The sequence below is a fragment of the Crocuta crocuta genome, unplaced genomic scaffold (genome assembly GCF_008692635.1).
Source record: "Crocuta crocuta isolate KB4526 unplaced genomic scaffold, BGI_CrCroc_1.0 scaffold28, whole genome shotgun sequence".
Lineage (NCBI taxonomy): Eukaryota > Metazoa > Chordata > Mammalia > Carnivora > Hyaenidae > Crocuta > Crocuta crocuta.
Genome location: NW_027533256.1, coordinates 266,623 through 288,996, shown reverse-complemented (window position 1 = coordinate 288,996; position 22,374 = coordinate 266,623). Strand labels below are relative to the sequence as shown.

Sequence of the window (22,374 nt, the reverse complement as noted above, 5' to 3'; positions counted from 1 at the left end):
ATGTTAGCTGAGGGCTTCTCATAGATGGCTTTTATGATGTTTAAGTAAGTTCCTTCTATCCCGACTTTCTCGAGGGTCTTTATTAAGAAGGGATGCTGTATTTTGTCAAAAGCTTTTTCTGCGTCTATGGACAGGATCATAGGGTTTTAACTTTTCTTTTGTTAATGTGATGTATCACTTTGATTGATTTGCAAATATTGAACCAGCTCTGTAACCGAACACTTGATTATGGTGGATAATCCTTTTTATGTGCTGTTGAATTCGACTTGCAAGTATATTGTTGAGGATTTTTGCATCTGAATTCATCAAGGATATTGGCCTGTAGTTCTCTTTTTTTGATGGGTCTCTGTCTGGCTTGGGAATCAAAGTGATGCTGGCTTCATAGAATGAGTCTGTAAATTTCCTTCAATTTCTATTTTTTGGAATAGCTTGAGAAGAATGGGTATTAACTCTGATTTAAATGTCTGTTAGAATTTCCCAGGGAAGCCATCTGGCCCAGGGCTCTTATTTGTTTGGAGATTTTTGATAACTGATTCAATTTCTTCACTAGTTATGGGTCTGTTCAGATTTTCTATCTCTTCCAGTGTGAATTTTGGTAGTGAATGTATGTTTAGGAATTTGTCCATTTCTTCTAAGTTGTCCAGTTTGTTGGCATATAATTTTTCATAGTGTTCCCTGATAATTCCTTGTATTTCTGAGGGATTGGTTGTAATAAGTCCATTTTCATTTATGATTTTGTCCATTTGGTTGTTCTCTCTTTTCTTTTTGAGAATCATGGCTAGAGGTTGTCAATTTTATTTTTTCAAAAAACCAACTCTTGGTTTCATTGACTTGTTCAACTGTTTTTTTTATTCTATATTGTTTATTTCTGCCCTGATTTTTATTATTTCTTTTCTTCTACTGGGTTTGGAGTGCTCTTGTTGTTCTTCTTCTACTTCCTTTAGGTGCGCTGTTAGATTTTGTATTTGTGCTTTTTCTAATTTCTTGAAATAGGCCTGGAGTGCAATGTACTTTTCTCTTAGGACTGCCTTTGCCGCATCCCATAGAGTTTGGATTGTTGTATCTTTATTTTCATTGGTTTCCATATATTTTTAAATTTCTTCTCTAATTGCCTGATTGGCCCATTCGCTCTTTAGTAGGGTGTTCTTTAACCTCCATGTTTTTAGAGGTTTTCAAAACTTTTTCCTGTGATTGATTTCAAGTTGCATAGCATTGTGATCTGAAAGTGTGTATGATATGATCTCAATTCTTTTATATTTGTTGAGGGCTGCTTTATGACCGAGTATGTGATCTATCTTGGAAAATGTGCCATGTGCACTTGAGAAGAAAGTGAATTCCATAGCCTCAGGATATAGAATTCTAAATATATCTATCAAATTCATCTGGTCCAATGTGTCATTCAAGTCCATTGTTTCTTCAGTGATTTTCTGTCTAATTGATCTATCCATTGCTGTAAGTGGAGTATTAAATTTCACTATTTATTAGCACATTCTTATACATAAGATTGTTTCTGTTTGTGATTAATTGTTTTATGTATTTGGGTGCTTCCATATTTTGTGCATAGACATTTATAATTGTTAGCTTTCCCTGATGGATAGAACCTGTAGTTATTATGTAATGCCCTTCTTCATCCCTTGTTACTGCCTTTACTTTAAAGTCCAGTTTGTCTGATGTAAGTATGGCTACTCCAGTTTTCTTCTGACTTCCAGTAGCATGATAGATATTTCTCCATCCCCTTTCAATCTTAAGGTGTCTTCAGGTCTAAAATGAGTCTCTTGCAGACAGCATATAGATGGATTTTGTTTTTTTCTCCATTCTGCTACCCTATGTCTTTTTATTGGAGCATTTAGTCCATTTACATTCAGTGTTATTATTGAAAAATATGGGCTAAGAGTCATTGTGTTCTTTGTGGGATTCATACTTGTAGTGGTGTCTCTGATACCTTGCGTTCATTGGAACATTTCCCTCGTAGAGTCCCCCTTAGGATTTCTTGTAGGGCTGGTTTAGTGGTGATGAGTTCTTTCCGTTTTTCTTTATTTGGGAAGACTTTTATCTCTCCTTCCATTCTGAATGACAGGCTTGCTAGATAGATTCTTGGCTGCATATTTTTTCTGTTCATTACATTGAAGATTTCCTGCCATTACTTTATGGCCTGCCAAGTTTCAGTAGATAAGCTTGTAACTGCTCTGATAGGTTTCCCTTTGTATGTTAGGGCCCTTTTATCCCTAGCTGCTTTCAAAGTTCTCTCTTTGTCCTTATATTTTGCCAGTTTCACTATGATATGTCCTGCAGATGATTGATTCAAGTTATGTCTGAGGGGAGTTCTCTGTGCCTCTTGGATTTCAATGTCTGTTTCCTTCTCCAGATTGGGGAAGTTCTCGGCTATAATTTGTTCAAGGACTCCTTCAGCGCCTTTCCCTCTCTCTTCCTCTTCTGGAATTCCTATGATACAGATATTGTTCTGTTTGATTTTATCACTCAGTTCTTGAACTCTCCTTTCATGCTCCTGGCTCAGTTTATCTTTTTCTCAGTTTCCTCTTTTTCTATAATTGTGTCTTCTAATTCACCTAATCTCCTCTCTGCCTCTTCAATCTGTGCATTGGGCGCCTCCATTTTATTATGTACCTTATATATAGCATTTCCCAATTCATCACAACTATTTTTAAGCTCCATAGTCTTTGTAGCAAAAGCTTCTCTGATGTCTTCCATGCCTTTTTCAAGCCCGGTGATTAATTTTATGACTATTGTTCTAAATTATTGTTCAGTTATGTTGCTTATACCTGTTTTAAGCAGTTCTTTAGCTGTCATTTCTTCCTGGAATTTCTTTAAAGGAGAGTTTTTTTAAGTTCATCATTTTGGCTAGCTTTCTGTCTCTTGTTAGGTTTAAAAGCTTGTTATGTGCTCTGCACCTGCGAGTACTGCTATATTAAAGAAGGCTCATTGACTGTCCAGGGCCTGTCCATTCAGGAAGTGTTCTTTGAATGGTATCTCTTGCTCTCTCTTATCGAGACTTTGGTTATTTTATTTTCCTACTCATAATGGTATTTGGGACTCTCCACCATGTGTACTTTGGCTTGTCTTTTGAGATAGCCAGACTTGCAGCATGTTCTCCACTGAGCCACTGTCCAGCAGACGGATGCCCTGGTGGAATGGCAGCCCCTTGCCGCTGCCATCCGCCACTCCGGCTGCCGTGCCCAGCCTGGGGGACTCCCCTGTCTTTCTGTTTTTGAACCAGAAAGGAATTGTTTCACACATTTCAAAAGATAAGTATCAAACAAAATTAAAAATATTTGGTTATTCTTTCCTTGAACTATCAGAACCAACTCTAGACAACTAAGATCACGGGTTCCTCTGCTCAGTTACTAAAAGAAAATAAGGTTGAAGAAAAATGCAAACTGGACCCTGGTCTGGTGCCTATCTAGAACCACTGATCCGACCTCCACTGAGGGGCTTCTCCTTCAACCCCTGAGCTACCTTGGACTGCAGCCCCATCCTGCCCCATGGTGACCCCAGTGTAGATGTAGTTATCAGAATTTTTTCCTTTCCATTCTTTTTTTTGTGGCAGTTCAAGAGGTTAACCAATATGTCTGGACAGTGTCTCTCCTCCATGGAGCGTCTATCTCTGACCTTCTCATACCCTATGCATTGAGCATGGGGGGAGACACAGCTTTGCTTTAACAATCAAGGAAGACTCTCTGATGGATACCAGTCTGTGACTGTGTAGCAGCCAAGAGGGCAGACTCAGTGGCCAAGCTGCCCCAGCTTAAATCCTAACTCTGCTGCTCACCATGTGAGCTTGGGTTTGGATGACTCCACAGAGTCATTGTGAAGAGTAGATGAGTTAATACACTTGAAGCACTTAGAACAGTGAGCTAATGGTGAGCACCATAAAGGAAACATAGCAATGTAAGCCGTTACTGTTAACTGTGATCTTAAACTCTCAGGATTTACATCATTGGTTCCCCATGGGAAAGAGATGAGAGAGGGCAGAGAGAACAATCGGTCAAGAATGATGGGCTGAACCACCCTGTGGGTGGTGTTTGGCTACTACAGGGAGACTGAAAGAGGCAGAAAACAGAGTTTGTTTCTGCAAGATGCAGTTAGGAGCATAAGAGACAAAAGCAATCCAAAGAACATTACAGAAGATGTCTTAAGACCCTGGGATCGGTTACCAAGGAGTGGTTGAAAGTAAGAGCCATGAGGAGTCACCTGCGCTTGTATTGCAGGTAGGGGGACCACATTAAAGAGGACATAGGGATTGAACCAGGCTCTGAAGAAAGGGAAATATTTGCTTTGATGGGAAGGACCATCCATAGTAGTAGCATAAACAAAGACATAGTACACAGGGTTGGCTGTTATGGAAATTTCAAGAGTTTATGTAGAAGAGGGTGGTGATGAGCCTGAACCTTTAGCCAGTGTTGAGGGTAAAAGGAGTGTGGACATAATAATGTTTAGTCAACAAGGAGCCTTTGGACAGAGAAGTGACCTGCTCATGACAACATTCAAGGAGCTGTACCCCAGTGGGAATGAACCTGGTGAAGCTAAGTGTGGAGAGTGCAAAGGAAGGGACCAGTTCATTCAGTACTTATGCAGAGAGGCCCTATTATGTGCCAGGGAATCACTGTTCCCAGGATCCAGACAGACAAGGCCTCTGCCTTCAGGATGCTTAAAATTTAGTGAGTCCTAACTGATCCACTCAAGGAACACTAATGGATGCTAAAATTATTTGGCATGAGGTTTTCAGGGAATGAGATGTTCACAGAATCTCAGATTCTCGCTGCATGGATGACATATTAATTACAAGGAAGTGGGCTCCTTCTGGTGGCAGGATTTGATGTTCCCACCTTAACCAGGTGACTGGGCCTGGTGTAAATGAGTTGATTTTCTGATGTGATGCCATCTCAGGCAGATATTCTATCCAGAAGCATATAAACAGAATCAGAATATGGGACATTCTATAAGGCAGCTGACCTGAGTGCAAAGAAATTTAAATGTCTTTGAAAACAAACAAAAAGAGTCAGGGGGATGTACATTAAAGGGGAACAAAGCAGAGATTGGCAAACTATACAGTCCAAGGGCGAATCCAGCCCACTTCCTGTTTTTGCAAATAAAGTTTTTTGGAACACAGACACATTCACTCTCTTACTTTTATGCAGTAGCAGCAGAGTAGAAGAGTTGCCACAGAGATGCTGTGACCCACAAAGCCTAAAATATTTACCACCTGTCCCTATAATTATAGAAAACGTTTCCTGACCCCTGGAATAAAGAAAGCAACATAATAACCAAATACAGTCCCTGAATCTTGGTTAGTTCCTGCATCAGGGTGAAAAAAATGAAAGCATCAATAAACAATTTCAGGGCAACTGGAGAACTTCAAATAAAGAGTGCATTTTAGATGACACTCCTGGATTCATGTGGATGATCTTAGGCATGACAACTGTAGCCTGGTTGTGTTGCATGGTTTCCTTATGTTTTCTCATTTTCATTTTAATTTATTTTTTAAATATTTACTTATGTTGAGAGAGAGAGAGAGAGCAAGTGAGGGAGGAGCAGAGGGAGAGAAGGAGAGAGAATTCCAGGCAGGTTCTGCACTGTCAGCACAGAGTCCAATGTAAGGCTTGGACCCACAAACACTGAGATCATGGCCTGGGCTGAGGTCAGATGCTTAACTGACTGAGCCACCCCGGTGCCCTTCTTTATTTTTTTTTAAGTTTATTTATTTATTTTGAGAGAAGGTGGGAGGGAGAGAGAGAATCCCACGCAGGGGCTGTGCTGCTAGCACATGGGGCTGCCACGGGGCTTAAAATCACAGATGGTGAGATCATGACTTGAGCTAAGATCAAAGTCGGATGCTTAATGGACTGAGCCACCCAGGTGTCCTTCATACATTCTGTCTTAAGTGTTAAATGCTAAAGTGTTTAAGAAGTCGTGTCACAATGTCTACAATGTATTTTGTAAATGGTTCAGCCAAAATTTTGAAAAAATTTTCAAAAAAAAATTTTTTTTGAAAAAGAAAAGGAGAATACAGACAGAGCAAATGTACAAAAACGTTAATTGATCAATATAGATGAAAGGTATATAAGTGTTTATTATATTTTTCTTTCCATATTTCTGTAGATATAAAAATTTTCAAAATAAAATTTAGTTAAAAAAATTAAACCCAACAGAGGGGTTAGTTTAGAGATCCCCTTTTAGTGGCCCCGATGTCATTTTTCTGTAGGCTCTGGCCCTACCTAGCTACCGGTGGTGTCTTCTGGAACATTTCCTTATGATGGAGGAACCACTGGGGAGTGAAGGTGGGCTGCCTGTCCCCTAAAGATTGCTGTTACTCTGGAAGGCAGCCTCCGCATGGTCTTCTTTTGTAATTTGGGGATTTTGCTTATTGTCTCTTTTGCACAGTAATTCCATCAAGCTGGTGAATCTGCTCTCCATATTTATCAGCACATGGCTAACAGCAGCTGGGTTCATCCATTTGGTAAGTATCTTTGAAGATGCTTCAGCTCTGGCTTTTCTGCAACAAGTCCCTCCCTGCGTCATTTTATTACCTGAAATTTTTCTCCCTGAAGAGAAACTTCAGCCTAGCTGCAGAATGTAAGAGAAGGAGAGGCAATTGCACAATTGTCTGGGTTTCCAACCCTTTTACCCCAAACTAATTCCAAATGGTGAATGATGTGAGCTCCATTAACCCGCATTTTTCGGCTCGCCGGTTTGGTGGATTTTTCATTCTGTCTGCAGTAACCCCAGAGCGCCACAAGATGGCAGTGCTTCCTCAGCCAACACTTGAAAATACCTTGGCGACAAGGTTGAAAGTTTGACCCACATCTCTTAATGAACAACAAATTCAGATCCCTTAATTTCTCTCCACTTCCCCCTTACAAAAACTACCTTCTATGCTTTTGCCTGATTGCTTGTCAAGTTATTTTGTATCTCAAAAATGTTAGTTCTTTTAAATTAATGGCTCTTTGAAAGGCTTACATTATTAAGTCAAGCTATTCTCACCTCCTCGAGGCTGACTTTTATTCCTGCTTTTAGGGGACACAGCTTTCGTTGAAAGCATGTTTCATACAAACACAAACTGTTAAAACCAGAAGAAGCCTCATCTATTTCTGAAGATTTGAGTAAAAGTACCTTTCTTTCCCTTGCTGAGGAAAGCCTCTATCTGCATTAAGGGGTGGCAGGGTGCATTTAGTTACCTAACATCATCGGGGTTTATGTAATTACCACGCAGAGGAAGTTGGCCTGGCATGGAAGATGGGGCTCTCACTCAGCTACTAGATCTGATGGCTTTTTTACCCACCCCTTTGTCTCCTTTGTGCTGATGGAATTCTTGGCTGAAACCACTCTCAGTGGATAACCACCCCAATCACAAATGTGGTCTTCAGTAGACCAGTGAGCCCACCTACTGTCTTGTGAAGGAGCTTCTGCTCCACCAGGAAACCTCCATGAAAATGGCACGTAGGGGTCAAGAAGTCATGCGTGAAAGAGGCTAGGTTCTGGAAGCTTTTTGAAGAAGAGCAGGAGGTCTGGGGGTCGGAGGCCTGGAGGCTGGCCTCCCACAGGGGCCATGCTGGTTGGAACCGTGGCATGGTATATTGCAGGGTTGGGATCTGGGGTAAGCCTGGAGGTCCAGCCCACACATCTCCCTCTCTCCCGAGAGTGTGTATCTAAAGTTATCTCTCCTGCCTATCTCACAGCTTGGGTGGTGGATAGAATTCGATGGGAAGTGTTCTGTAAAGTCTGAAGCAGAGATGGGCATTCTGCACCCCTGGGGCCAAAGGGCTCCCAATTCATCCACACCCCTTTAGTTTAAGTAGTGTCTCTGGCTGATTCACCTTCTGCAGAGTTGAGTTCTTGCTCCAGAGATCACAAACTGGATGTTGCCCAAAGCTGAAAATATTTACTATCGTTTCCTTTACAGAAAAAGCTTGCTGACCCTTGGTCTGAGGAGCTGCACAAAAGCAAATTGTTCTCATGAGCTCGATTTTTGTGCTCTCAGGAAAATTCCTGCCGCTTGCAGGGTAGAGCCATCTCTGACGCTGTGCATTCAGGAGAGCAGAGTCAGACCCAGAGATACCGTTTGGGGTCCGGGTGTAAGATCTGGATGAGGGGGGCCCACCGGGCAATCGCCTTGGTCAGAATGATGAAAGGACAAGGCCCTGTGTGGGAGAGTCTAGAATTTCTTAGGGAGTGCATGAGCCAGGCCCTCTGAGACTGAGCAGGAACTCACAGAGAAAGGTCAGGGCAGGGCTCTCCGGCTCTTCCCTTGAAGAGAAGGCTGTAAAACATGGCCACGGGCAATGCCTTAAAATCCAGCTGGCTTCAAATCTTTAACAATGAGAAGAAAAACCTGACTAGGGATATTTATCTCTGTTCTTTCTGCTCTCTGCCCCAATCAGCTAGGAAGGCACATTTCTGTTATAGCCACTCCACTTCCTGTTACCTGCCTGGGGGTGGGGGTTCGGAGTCATCACTACAGAACTTCTCCCCGAAGCAGACACCTTGTGTTGAGGTGGCCAGGCATCCGGAAGCAGCCCTCTGGAGTTTTTGTGTTCCCAGTTTACCATATGTGTGTAATGTCATCCTTTTTCTGTCCTGTCCCCTTGCTTTAGGTGGAGAATTCAGGGGACCCCTGGGAAAATTTCCAAAACAACCAGGCTCTTACGTACTGGGAGTGCGTCTATTTACTCATGGTCACAATGTCCACTGTTGGCTATGGGGATGTTTACGCAAAAACCACGCTGGGGCGCCTCTTCATGGTCTTCTTCATCCTCGGGGGACTGGTAAAAACTCTTTATTATAATGTTGATTTTTATGGTCATTAATATTTTCTATTATCCGTTTCTTTAAAGCTTTGTATTTTGACTGTTTCTGCATCGCAAGCGATTGCCTTAGTGTTATAATCAAACCGAGTAAATCCAAACGCAACAGTGACTTCTCTGCATATTCCCTTGGTACCTTAGACTTATTCCCCAGAGACCCAGGCACACTGCCCTTGTCGGGGTCAGCCTATCCACCAGGAGGAAACCTAACTGTCTTAAGAAAGTGATGCTCACTTATTACGTGAGAGTGTCTGTTCCTTAGTAATGTGATTCAGTAGCTGATACTCTCTGCAAGGACAGTTGCCGTCACCCGACCCAGTCGATGCTGTGGATACTGTAGACAGTTTGCGGTTTCGAGAGCTCCCCCACACCCTTCACGATCCTTCCGTAACTTTCAACAAACACTGTGGCTGGGGCCTGCCCCCAGAGAGTAGGGTCCCCACAGAGGACAGAAAGCCTACTGATCTCCTGTAGGTGGACATCATGACATGAGCCGAGGGTAGTTTTATAAAGAGCCAACCACCTCCATTACTCAGCGACACGTGGGACATGCTCCCCCCCCCTCCCGCCTTTGTAAGTCAGAAAGTTTTGCTATTTGATTTCCTGCTCTTTGCAGATCATAATGGTCTGTAATTTTTGAAAGGGGGAATTTCTGGCAGCATATTGGTGGTTGCTGCATTTTGTCTTTCAAAGTAACTCATGTTAAGTTTAGATGTTTGCACTGTATGCGGTAAGTGACTAGAATCCTACTTCACACACACAGCTTTCATATGTCTCCACTGCACATACATTTATATTATGCATATACATCTCTCTGTTCTGTATGCATACGGCATATATACATTTGAAAAATGTATATTAAATGTACATGTGCGTGTGTAAGCTAACACAGGCATTTCCTCGGCGTCAGGGAAGTCCCTGTAGAAAATGAGACCCACTTATCCAGCCACAAGCACAATGTTTGTTGGGCAAAACATGGCAGATTTGTGTTTCTCCTTTCTTCTTCTCTCCCCACATGATTTCCTAAATTTACCTTTTGTGCTTTTTAGTGATTTTTTTTATTACTGGATAAGTTTGTATTATTTTAATCTTCTTTTGATGTTTATTGTCTTTCATCGCTCATAAAGGCATTGATTCTCCTGTGAATTTTAACTAGAAAGGTCTTCTTTTGCAGTTGTGTGTGTGTGATTTCACCAGCATGCACCCCCTTTACTGACTTTCCTATAGCAAGAAGAACTAGATAGCAACTTATTTATTCCTGTCTCTTTNTTTGTTTTTTTTTTTTTTTTTTTTTGGTTTTATAGGTTGGTTCACGTTTGTTTTGTCCTGTGTATTTTCAGGAGCTTGTCCTTTTTGTGCCTTTAATTTTACAACCCACCACAATGGTATATACCTTCGCAGTTCTAACCCCTTTGTGTTTTCGGATCTTAGCATCCCCTCCCCCTCTGAAAAGGTCACCCCTTTCTTTGGCCTGTCTTTTCAGTCTCTCTTCTGTCTCCTGTCTTCTCCTTAGGCCATGTTTGCCAGCTACGTCCCTGAAATCATAGAATTAATAGGAAACCGCAAGAAATACGGGGGCTCCTATAGTGCGGTTAGTGGAAGAAAGTAAGTATGCCAAGAGGTTTTGCTGCCTCCGCTGCGGTAGAATCCTCTCTGCATGCCATTTTTTTTTTTGGCTCTTGTTTCTTTGTTTCATGCATGTAGGCAATGTTTGCCCGCTACGTGCCCGAAATTGCTGCTCTCATCCTGAATCGGAATAAATTCGGCGGGACTTTTAACAAACATGGAGGCAGAAAGTAAGTCAGTTGCATCAGAGAAGATGTGGTTGAGTGGCTTTCAAGAGCCTTGTTGGCGGTGACACCTGAATCCCGCCCCTCCCCCTGCCCACCCAGGTGCTTCTGTGAGGGAAGGGCCCCATTCTGTGCGGGGTGTGATGTCACCTGTGGACTGAATATCCAGACCGGTGCCCGCCCATTCGTGGCTTCCTTCCCCACCCATCTTTCCGAGAGACCTACTGCGTTTATCCTGGGACAGGTCCAGAGATAACTGGGCCTGTCTTTTCTGTTCCAATCCCTACCAAGTAAACCAGGCACGTTCATTCTTTATATCAACTGGCTTAGTGATTACATTCTGGTGTCCCAGACTAATGTGATGCCATCCTATGGGTTTTATTTCATGCAGCAATACCATGGGATCTTTCTCCAGCAGGGAAGTCTTAGGGAGGGCAAGAAAAAGCTCACCTTGCCTACTGTAAAGGCATCGTGGCAGCCGGGAAACCACTTCTCTTTAGCCAGGCGGCACCGAACTTGTCCTCAAAGGGACTCATTACTCAGTTGAAATTCCTTCTGGGCAAGACAGATTATATTTATGGTGCTGGAGCACCACAGGCTCTTCCTGATGGTCTTTTGTTTGGCTTCCCACACATCGATGCTTTCTTCTTGGGGACTATTTCAATTTGAGTTTGGATCATTTTATCAATATCAATACCAGCGTGTGGGTTCATTATCAACCTGAAGTCTGACTCCTAAGTACACGGCAGGGCCTCACCGTCCCTGCCATATGCCAGAGCACTATCTTGGGAGGGGAATGCCACAGGGGAGGCAGGGCCGGTGGTGACCATTCTTTACTCAGCTTTTTCATGGGCACTCAGCCTTGTTTTTGTTTCTGACTTTTTGTTTCAACTTCCGTAGAGTAAGAGGTATATAGCCTTAAAGTACAGCTCAAGGGATTTGTACCTATGTACACACCCGGTAATTACCATCCAGATGAAGATGAGCATGTTTTCATCACTCGGGCCCCTTCCCAGTCATAGTCATAGAAGCTCCTATCACAGAACTCCCCCTCCCCCAGTACATTTTCAGATGAACTCTTGAATAACCTGTTTTGCTTAAGAGAAAATAAAACTATAACACTGCCCTTCCCCACCCCCTACTCCCATCTCCTCTTGGCCTGACAGTCATGTTGGATGGAGCAAACCTCATCTCCTGTCGGTGATTCTGGTGCATCCTGAGCTCAGGTGTCCTGTCCTTCTTTCAGGAAATGAAGAGGTGGAAAATAAAAAGACTCATTTTCTTGAACTACCCACAGGACACCAGTTTCCTTTCAAAGGAACAAAGGACAGTGGGCGAGAGGGGGCCAATTGGCGTCTCTTCTACACAGGCAGCACGCTCTTCCACCTTTCCTCTAATGGAGCCCTCCTCTCCCTATTATCTTAACAGCTCTGGATGAGATTAGAACCAAGCTGTTCTGATTTCTGGGCCATTGGTTGGATCCAAAAGGCCAGATAAGTCCAGAGATTCCCATTGGTCATTTATTCCGTTGCCAGGAGGAAAACAGCTCCTGTGTCCATTTTGCCTTTGAGGTGTGAACAGGTCGCCATAAAGCAGAAGGCATTCTGAGGGCATGGGCTCTCTTTGTTCCTCCCGCCCCACTCCCTCGGCCAGCATTTCCTGGTCCCTCCTTCCAACGAAGCCAGTAAGTCAGTTGCCCCCAGGTCTATGTTGAAAATACTTCTTGACTCTCACCCCAGGTAAAATTTTTTTCTCTAAATAGTTTCCCTAGTCCAGTGTGGGTGGGCCGGGTGGCTGGTGGCTTTTGGTGGTAGGTGACCCAGATGGGGCTTGAGAGCAGCAGTCACTCACCCGCCCCTGTTCTGATCCCATCATCTTCTTGCCTTGGCATCTCCACTCAAACCCTCGAGTGCTAATCACTTCAGATCACAGACTCCCCACAGCTTTTGTTCTGACTCCCTCTCTGTCATCTTTTATCACAGGCTTTTAGCCTGGTTTTTCCTCCTTCTCTTTTTTTTTCTTCTCCCTTTATGAAAATACACACTTTGCTTTTAATGTTCTCTTTGGGTCTCCAATGTCCCCCGACCCTGAGGACAGAGAGTCGGCCCTGTCATCAACACTGGGACCGTTCACTTTACCTTATGCATTGTTTCCTGGTTCAAAAGCTAATTACTAAGTAGTTTAAAGAAGCCCTTTGGTCACTTAGATCTTTCATCAGAAAATATAAGCTTGGGAAAGGAACAGTAATAAAGGGCCATTAGCACCCTTTGTTTGATGTTGTTTTTCCAGTCAGTAGAACAAGATTGATGAAATGTTATGTTTGGCCAAAATTTGAGTTTTCATTTGGAATTCAGCGTTGAGAGAATGGGCTGTCAGAATCAATAAGTTTTCTTTCGCTTGGGATATGGGCATGTGGTAGTAATTAGCAATATAAGGTCTTTAGTTGAGCAACCAAGCATGGACTCTGGCAGCAAACATAATGAGAAACTACAGTTGTTCTATTTCTAACGTCAGAAAGTTTCCAGATAAAATTAAATGCATTTGCAAAAGGAAAGCAGCTAAACTTTGTTGAAAGATAGAGCTCAGACTCTTAAAATAGCGTGCTTTTTGCCCTGTGTCTTTGTGTATGCAAAAATATATGTGCTGTATTCATGGATACAGAGACGTATACTCTTCTCCCCAGGATTTCATCAAGTGAATGCCTGGAATGTAATTAAAACATATACATAGTTAAGGGATTTGTTTACACGTGGATATCTTACTCAGAAATAATCTCTCTAACAATGCATTAACTTGTCAGAGAATTTAAGGTAACTTGTGACCCAAAAGCTACAGAGACACACAACTTGGAAATCTAAAGATGATTTAAAGTAAACACACACACACACACACACACACACACACACACACGGCAGAGAAGTTCAGGGTTTTGTTTACACAACACCCAATTTGAGGATATTGGAGAGCATGGAGATTTTGTTGGCACCTCATTTTCAGTTTTGATCTATGTGTTTGGCATAACGGGAACACTTCATACAGCATCCCCAGCACATCTTCACTGTCAACATGGGATCAAGGGCCTGGAGTGGCTTCTTCCAACGTTCACTTCAGTGAACCTCACTTGACCTCCCACAGGACACCCAGAGCCAGCAGTAGATGTGGGCACATGTCAGCTGTTCTCTATCTTATTATGATGCATTGGGGCTCCTAAGTATAGGAATTAGGTGTCAATAACCACAGATTCAAAGAGTGGCCTTGGCAGGCAGTGTCTGTGGGTTGGAGGTCTTGGGGCCAATTGTCCTCTTGGACTGAGACCCCAGGTCTTATTCAAAAAAGTAGCCCACCTATAGCCCAGCAGAACCCCGAGGCTAGTGCCGCCTCCTCCTTCCCTTCATGTGAGGTCAAAGCTGCTCAGAGGTGGGGGAACAGCGGGGTGAGGCCCCCATGGCTTTTGGGGTCCTAGCCTGCTCTCCTTCCTCCCACAGCCCTTGCCATTTCCCCCAGAGATTTCCTCTCTGCGTGGGACTCAGCCACTCCTGGTTAGTTTATGGGAACTGACAAGATCATGGTCTGAGGTCACATGGCCAAGGGCCATGGAAAATAATCAGCTACAGAGAGGAATCCATCTGTTGTAACCCCCTCGTTAGAGGTGGCCAGGCCAGGGAGCCATCCAGACCTTGTGTTTTCCCATGATGGGCTTCCGGGGCCCCAAACTGAGGCAGCCCTAAGCCAGGTGTTTGGGACAAGGGAGAATGGAATGGCTTTGGATTATTCTAATGATTTCTGGTAGCCAAATGCTGAGAAGAGAAGGTGTAATAGAGGACAAGGAGAAGGCAAAGGGGACCAGGAAGGTGAATGAAGTCTACTTGAAGGAAAGGTCCACTGGCTGAATGAGGAGGCTACGCCTCCCTTCTGGTTGAGGGAATCACTGTCACAGACTAACTTACCTCTAATTCCAATTCAAGAAAGCTGTTTGTGAAATTTAAATACTGTGGCTTCTCTTAGACCTCTTTTTTATATAGACAGAGGAGTGGCACATACTTGCAGATGAGAAGTGACTCGTTACAGCCCACAGCCCTAAGACCGCCTTCTCCGACAGTAAGAATACCTTCAGACTTGCATATTGCTTAATCCTCACAGCAACCATGAAAGGGAGGTAATATCGTCTCCATTTGCAGTGGGTGAGGAAACTGAGGAACAGAGAGGTTATGTGACTTGCCTGATGTCACACAGCTAATAAAGGGTACATCTAGTATTTGAACCCAGGGGCAATCTGCTTCACTGGGCCATGCTGCCTCTGTAGATCAGCTCCTGAGACCCCTTTCTGTTCTGAGCCCCATGATCCTATGGTTGTATGTTTTCTTCCACCTCTACCCACAACAGGGTGCACATGATGGAAAGGTAGAGAAATGCATGAATATCACTGTGGGCCTGCCTCTTCCTTTTTCTCACCTTCTGCTTCTAAGGATCCCTGGCCAAGGACAAAGAGGTGGAGAGGGGACCAAACCATTTCTTCCTTGATTTTTCTCATTTGGTTAGACTAGGAATGCATTTATTTCTTCTATACTTGTAACAATGGGGGGCTCTCAAGGACAGTCAGAAAGATCGATGGCCAAAATTCTGCCTTATTTGTGGGTCTCAACACTTTCAACCCCTTCCTGGGGAGCTCACTTCCTAGGTTACGAGCCACGGCACATTGTAGTGATCTGCCAGATGCAAACACCTTCCTAAGCAGAGCCTACCTGCATGGCATCTGAGAAGAGCACTCCCTGCCCTGGCAGACATATCCACTTGCTCCCTTTGGTTAGAGCACTTCTCTGGTGGTGGTGTCTTGACTGCCAGTGAGTATTAGAGTAGCAGGAGCTGCCCCCCCGCCCCACCCCACCCCCACCTCCAGAATTTCCTCTGAAATATCCACTCTTTAGTTTATTTCAGAGCTGTAGGTGGGAGTATTAGCCCTCCGGAGGCTGGGTCTTCCTGAGGGAGTAAAGCCTTCCAACGTGGCCTCAGGATTGTAAAAGGGAGCCCCAAAGCCATAGAGGTTGGCAGAATTTATCATCCTTTTCCATTTAAAAATGAAAACAGAGTACTTTATTATGTTCTTTAATGGGGTGGTCATATTTTAAAGACTCTTCAATAATTTAGACAAGAATTTCAAGAGCTAAGAAATACTAGAGCACAGTTAGTTTCCTGCCTCACTACCCATTCCTCTATCATTTCCACTGGCTCATTTTCAGTCCACAGATGTCCACTGAGTGCCTCTGTGCCCTGGACAATGAGGGTTGTGTTGGGTGCCAAGGATTCGGTGGTAAGCAAACTACCCCTGGGACCTGTCCTCACGGACATTACAGTCACCAGGAGGTTACAAGCAATGAGCAAGGTTGTGACTGAAGAAAATACCAGGTACAAGTGTTAATACATGTGGGAAAAACGAACCTGAAAGAGACTAAGATCCTGTTATATAGCAAAACAGAGGTGACTTACTCTAAAGAGGTCCTGAGAGGTGACATTTCAGAAGAGGCCATGTTACAGCCCGTTCCCTGGCTGCTCACCCCAGGTTTTGTTACTCCTAGGCTGAGGGGAGCCAACATCCTAGTTTTAAAGTTCATATCACACGAACCCCACTCACAACCATCGGTCTTTGGTTCTACCTCCGTGGCTCCAAGTCGTAAAATCTTATTTTCCTTTGAGGCTCTATTTCGCCTGTAACAGTACTCTCCACTGACTTACCAGGAGTGGGCACCCCGTGTATCTTCCCTGGTTCCTTATTAGTGGACTCTTATTTAATTCTGTGTCTCTCCTTATATCAGAAATAGCCTTCTCATTCATCTCCGTCTGTGGCCTTTGTTCCTTTCTGAGGCCACTTTCCATCCCCTCCTGCCTGGCTGTCTTGAAATTCTACTCCATTTTCTCCTCCACACCAAACTTTGCCCACTGTGGTTCTAGACCACTTTTTGTTTTTTAAAGAATTAGAATCTTAAATGATCTGCCTGAGCCCCAAAAGGCATTACCGATGACCCTTGATCAACATGCGTTTGAACCACACAGATCCACGTACATGCTGATTGTTTGAGATAAATACAGTACGGAACTGTAAATATCTTTTCTCTGACTTAGGATTTTCTTAACATTTCCTTTTCTCTAGCTTGCTCTATGGTAAGAATACAGTCTGGGATATAGGTAACATACAAAATAGGTGTCAGTCGACTATTTATGTTATTGGTAAGGCTTCCAGTCAACGACAGGCTATAAGTAGTAAAGTTTTGGGGGAGTCAAAAGTTACATGTGGATTTTTGACTGCACAGGGGTCAGCGCCTCAACCCCCATGTTGTTCAAAGGTCGAGCATATTTCTTTACAAGACTCACTCAGTCTACCCCATAATCCCCCTCCTTTTCCCAGGGAACTAACGTGAGTCATGCCTTCATCACCATCCATTCCACACGTGATTACTGAGTGCTTGCTACACACAGGCACTGGGGATAAATGTACTTCTTTACACCCATGAAGATTTCCAAATATGCCACATCTCTCGAGCTATGTATTATATTATTTGGCCACCAAAGTGGATGGGGAGTTCAAACTCAGAGCTTATATAAGCCTCTCCTTTTGGTTCCCAGAGGTGACCATCTTCCTATAATAACATCTCCATCTGTTCTTTTTCTGATAAGGGCTGACTCCAGCACTTGGGAATAGGATGTGGGGTTAATTCGTGTAGTGTTGTCTTGGGCCAAGGACCATGGGCCTCTTTTCCTTTCCTGTCTATGGACAGCTTGGACAACCCTCACTCTCCCTTCTGTACAGCCTGATGTGGCAGGTGGGGGTTTACTACTGGAGGGGGTGTTTCCTATAAGGTGCCATTTATGATTTCTAGATCACAGACATCACTCTGGTTGAAATGTGACCGAGGCTTTGCATTTCACACAAACTTTTATCCTTTGACAGGGAAACCATTCAGCCCTCTCCTTGCGTGGCCCACGTGATTCCCAGCCTGAACTCCCAGCAATGTTTTCAGATTCCTAGATTTTAAAAGCCATAAATTAGCAAATCATCAACATATCACCAGGAAGGATCATCTGGTAGCCATTCTAGTCAGAAGGAAACACAGGCCCCAATAACTGATCTTCACAAAGATACGAAGAACTGTAGACAGACAGATACAGTAAATAGGAAGACAAACAGATAATTCAAGTTGACAGACCATCTTGGACTGATTAGACATTCTGCTTTGATTAACATTAAACTTTTGGGGGAGGAAAAAAGAATTGAGATTGCCCTAATACTTTGGAAAAATGACCCCTTTACTACTTCTGAAATTCAGAATCGAGGGGCAGATACCAAAAGCAAGTGTCATTAGATGCTGTATTGTATAATGTAACATGCTAGGTATTCCTTTCTGATGAGAGGGGTCTTGCGGGGTGTGGATGTGGGCGCTTCTTTCTTTGCATCTGCTTTGGATTCTTGTAAGCCACGTCTTCAGCCCCTTTCAAACTTGAAGCTCTATTTAAAGAGACTTGGATGCATATTAAATCAATTTCCTGATAATACCTAATGGAGTGAAGGCTTGTCCCCCCGTTCCCCCCTCCACGTTCTTGCTGTCTCTCTTCCCTTCCACACACTTATCAAAATGTTCCAGCTATTGTTCTGAAAACAAGAATAGAAATGTAGGTGGGAGATGAACTGTGTACCCTCCCAAAAAAAAATAAAAAGTCATATTCAAACCTAGACTTTTGCTCTCAGATAGTCTTTCCTCCATAAAAAAAAAGAATTTTGAATATGACTTTTCTAATTATAATTCCTAAAGCGTCTTTCTGCTCAATCTCATGTTTGATTGGGTGAATCCTCTCTGGGTAGGTTCCAAATCTAAAGAACAAACACCACCATCAAGAGTAAGTTTCACTGTGTTTTCTATCTTCCAGCTATGTCATTTCTTGCGATAGAAGTCTTTCCAGAGCTGTACAAAGTGGTTCCTAGTAGACCTGGGTGTGTCCCACTGCTGCTGCCATCATACACTGAAAATAAACCAGGAAACTCTCTGGCTGTCCAAGCCCAGTGTCTCCTTCTAGTAAACTTTAGAGGCTGTTGTAATGTGAAACTCATGAAAACCTGATTCTGTGTCTCTCAGGATTGGGGCTCCCACATCTAGTACAAGTGTTGTATAACAATGATCTGTTCCCACCCCAGAACCATGGGGACTGCTCCAGATACGGTCCCAGTTGTCAGTAAAAGCAGTCTCATCTCCCCTTCCTATCTTTTCTTAACTAGGGGACATGGAGGCAGTTCGAAGGTAGATTCATGCCCATCTCTGGGAGAGGTTTTGCGACCTTGGCCACTGACCTCAAAAGCAAATGCTGCCTAGGATATAGAACAGATTTAGGAAAGTTCCCATCCCAGCATGTTGGCTCAGCTAAGTATGTGAGCCGCCGCCATGTTCCAGTCACTGTGCTAAGTGCTGTGGCTAAAGAATGAGCTAGAAAATTGTGGTTCTTGCTCTCCTGGAGCTAACCTGAGACGTTGACCAACCGGAACCATCCAAGGAACAAGTGGTAGCTACTATATAGAGGCTTGATTATGTAGGAGCATCATCCCAGTGAAAAGCTCTTTTGGCAGGAATTTTGTTCAATAAAATCACAAAGCCTGCAAGCATTTCAGAAGGAATGCTTCCAAAAGCATTTGATAATTCATATTATTAAAATGCACCCATTAGAGCAGTTTTGGACAAAGGTAAAAGCAGGGTGACTTGTGCACCTAAAAGTCTATGAGTCTAGTGATGGGCCTGGTCAAACAGGGATCCAGAGAGACTTGAAAGGGTGGGGGAGCTGCTGAAGCTACTCCGAGTCCCCCTGTTTTTCATCCCTTGGAGTGTCCCCCGGTGCTGTCAGCAGACCCTGGCACCTGTGAACTCCTCCCAGTTCTTATGTGTATAACAGATGCTGAAGCCAGCTGAGGCCTTTGCAAATGTGTTGGGTCTACTCAGAGTGGATTGGATAGCTAGCAGCATATGCTAGCTGGGGCAACACCCTTGGGTGTGGCTGGGGAACAAGGATGTGTCAACTTGACTGTCATTATGGGAAGGTAGGTCCGACAACATATGCTCTAGGGCCATGATGCATGATTTACCAGGGGTGTTAGCAGGGAGGTGGGGCTTGCTCTGCACCTCAAAGTTAACAGACCTCTCCTCTACAAGGGCAAAAGTAAGAGTCATTTCTTTGCTTCGACTCATTTTCCCTCCATTCCACCTTCATCCCCGAAGGGTGTGGCTGACCTTGGCCTTAGTCTTCTGTTCTCTTGGTTCCTTCTGTTCAAAAGCAGCATTACCAAGTAGAGACAGGCAAATCTACTGTGATCTGCATAAAGGAAAGTGCTTTTCAGTGCCCTGATTTCTCTTAAGATTGGAAGAATCAAGTCAAAGGAAGATTGACTTGCTTGAAAATGACCAAAGGCTACCAAGCCTGCAGTAATGGGATGAATAAAATGTGGAAGGGCAAAGGTATTGGGGAGTGACACAGTGTAATCTGTGAGAGAGTTGGGCATTTGTGGAATTGCTTGCTTAAGATGACTGTATAATTTCTCTTCGGGGAAGGAAGGAAAGATGGGAGGAGAGAGAAAGAAACTGAAACGATACCAACACACTAGGATGTTATGGAAATTAAGTGAGAAATTAAGGTTAAGGTAAACAACTCTTCCAGTTAGGGGCTCTTTGATTATAGGCAACAGAAACTGATTCTTGCTAGCTTAAGCCGGAGAGGAATTCTTTTGGAAGGTTAGAGTACCTTCTAGAATTCAGAGAAAAACTGAAGGGCAAGATCCAAGAAAAGACAGAGTTGAGCCAGGCAAGCAGCTCGGGAACCCAGCAAGCAGAAACTCAGGGACAGTCATTATAGGTTTTTGCCACCAGGATGGATCCCACCATGAATTTAGTGCCACTCCATTCAAGGCTGGGAAGTACTGATTGGCCTAATGTGGGCAGGGAACCTTGATTAAAGATCCCAACACTGTAGCTGATTGGGGATGACTGGGTCCCCAAATTAAAAATGAGATGCCACTGGGGTGCCTGGGTGGCTCAGTCGGTTAAGCGTCTGACTTCAGCTCAGGTCATGATCTTATAGTTCGTGGGTTCGAGCTCTGCCTTGGGCTCTGTGCTGACAGCCCAGAGCCTGGAGCCTGCTTCAGATCCTGTTTCTCCCTCTCTCTCTGCCCCTTCCCTACTCACTCTCTCTCTCTCTCTTTCTCTGAAAAATAAACATTTAAAAAAGTGAGATGCCAGAAGAGAGAAGAGAGAGTGCTGCCTGGATATGTCAATACGAATGACTCCTTAGGTTCTCAGAATTTTTTTTCAGGACTTGGACTGAGGCTTCCTTTAGGCAACAAGCTACAAAAGATATTTGATCTTTCCTTGGGCACGGTCTAATTATGGAAGTCTAATTGTGATCTAGGATGGTGGGGGTGTAGACATAGACCCCTCTGGTGTGGTTTAGGTCCTGACCATCTGCATCTGATCTGATGTACCTACTTGGCAGAAAGTTCTGGTCTGGTCAGAACATCCCAGTATTCACTGTTGGCGCTACCAGTAGCCTGTCCTGTGACCTTGCGGCTCTGTTTTCATAGAGGTGCCTTTGCTGCACTGTTGGGATCTATTTGCTCAGCCTTCTGCCCCTTTTTAGGGAAACAGCAAAACAGCCTGTCTCTTCCAGAATAGCTCTATTGACAGCTGGATAAGATGATTACTTTATTCTCTTCCTCACTAGGAGGGAGAAGGCATTTCCTTTCTTTGTAATTAGCAAAGTACTAGCTATGGCCCTGGGTAGGAAATTTTCTTATCTCCAAACCTCCTTGGGCTTTCTGTTTGTTTTATTTTTTCATTCATTTTAGCCAGAAATGGCTAAAGCCAGCGTTTGGGATTATGGACTCAATACATATTCGCAGTTGTTTTGATTTCATTTTTGTCCTCCTTACATGTACTGTTCTCTCACAAACTCAAAACCTGGTAGTAGATTTGGGGAGGCAGAATCAGCCAATGATCTGACAACCTTGCAGGTAACTAACGGTTATGTTTCTTCTACACTTACAAAGGCATCAAGTGTCCAAGACAAGCTCACCTTACCAACCAGTCCATTGGTCAGTAGATAGTTCTGGAAAGTCTAGCAAGCTTTGGAGGTCCTGAGCTAGGTCCCCAAGTGGGATGGAAATGATGGGGTTTTGGAGTGATGAGGGTTCAGAGCTGACGGCCAGGAAAGAATTCTTGAGATATCTTTGGTGCAAAAAAGCTGATTTTATTAAAGCAGGGGATGAGACCCATGGGCAGAGAGAGCTGCACTGGGGTTGTAAAGAGTGATTGGGCCTAGCTACGATCAAGCTAAGGTTTTTTGTTTTGTTTTGTTTTGTTTTTTTCCCTCTAACAAAAACATCATTAAGACAGTACAGAGTTCCTGGAGATGAGACTATTGATAAGATTGCCCCTTCCTGGTAACTTTACTAAAGTATTTGTAAACTGATAGAGATTCTACCAATTTAATGTTGGCTTTCTATCTTTTCCTTTGTCCTTGGGCAGCCAGGAGTGCCTAAGGAATTTCACACATATCCCACGTAGGGGAGGGTTCAGGCTGTCGGCTTGCCTTATGCTCCCTCATCAGAAGGATGGGACCCGCACAGCCTGGAACTAGCTTTTGTTGGCCACAGGTGAACTGCCCTGCATTAACGTCAGTTCCTTTGGGAATGGCTGTCAGTACAGGAGGAAGTGGGAAGGCAGGGGTTGGTTTCGTCTCCT

The 22,374-nt window shown here is 43.8% G+C and overlaps 1 protein-coding gene across 4 annotated transcripts in view; it reads left to right on the top strand.

The window, feature by feature from the left end:
- Positions 1–22,374, top strand: part of KCNMA1 (potassium calcium-activated channel subfamily M alpha 1) — a 738,944-nt gene that overhangs the window by 499,371 nt on the left and 217,199 nt on the right. For all 4 annotated transcript variants that reach the window (XM_077746494.1, XM_077746498.1, XM_077746497.1 and 1 more), the window contains exons 7-9: positions 6,400–6,475; positions 8,610–8,780; positions 10,333–10,424. In XM_077746494.1, the coding sequence (XP_077602620.1) occupies positions 6,400–6,475; positions 8,610–8,780; positions 10,333–10,424 (339 nt within the window). The remainder of the gene's footprint in view (positions 1–6,399; positions 6,476–8,609; positions 8,781–10,332; positions 10,425–22,374) is intronic.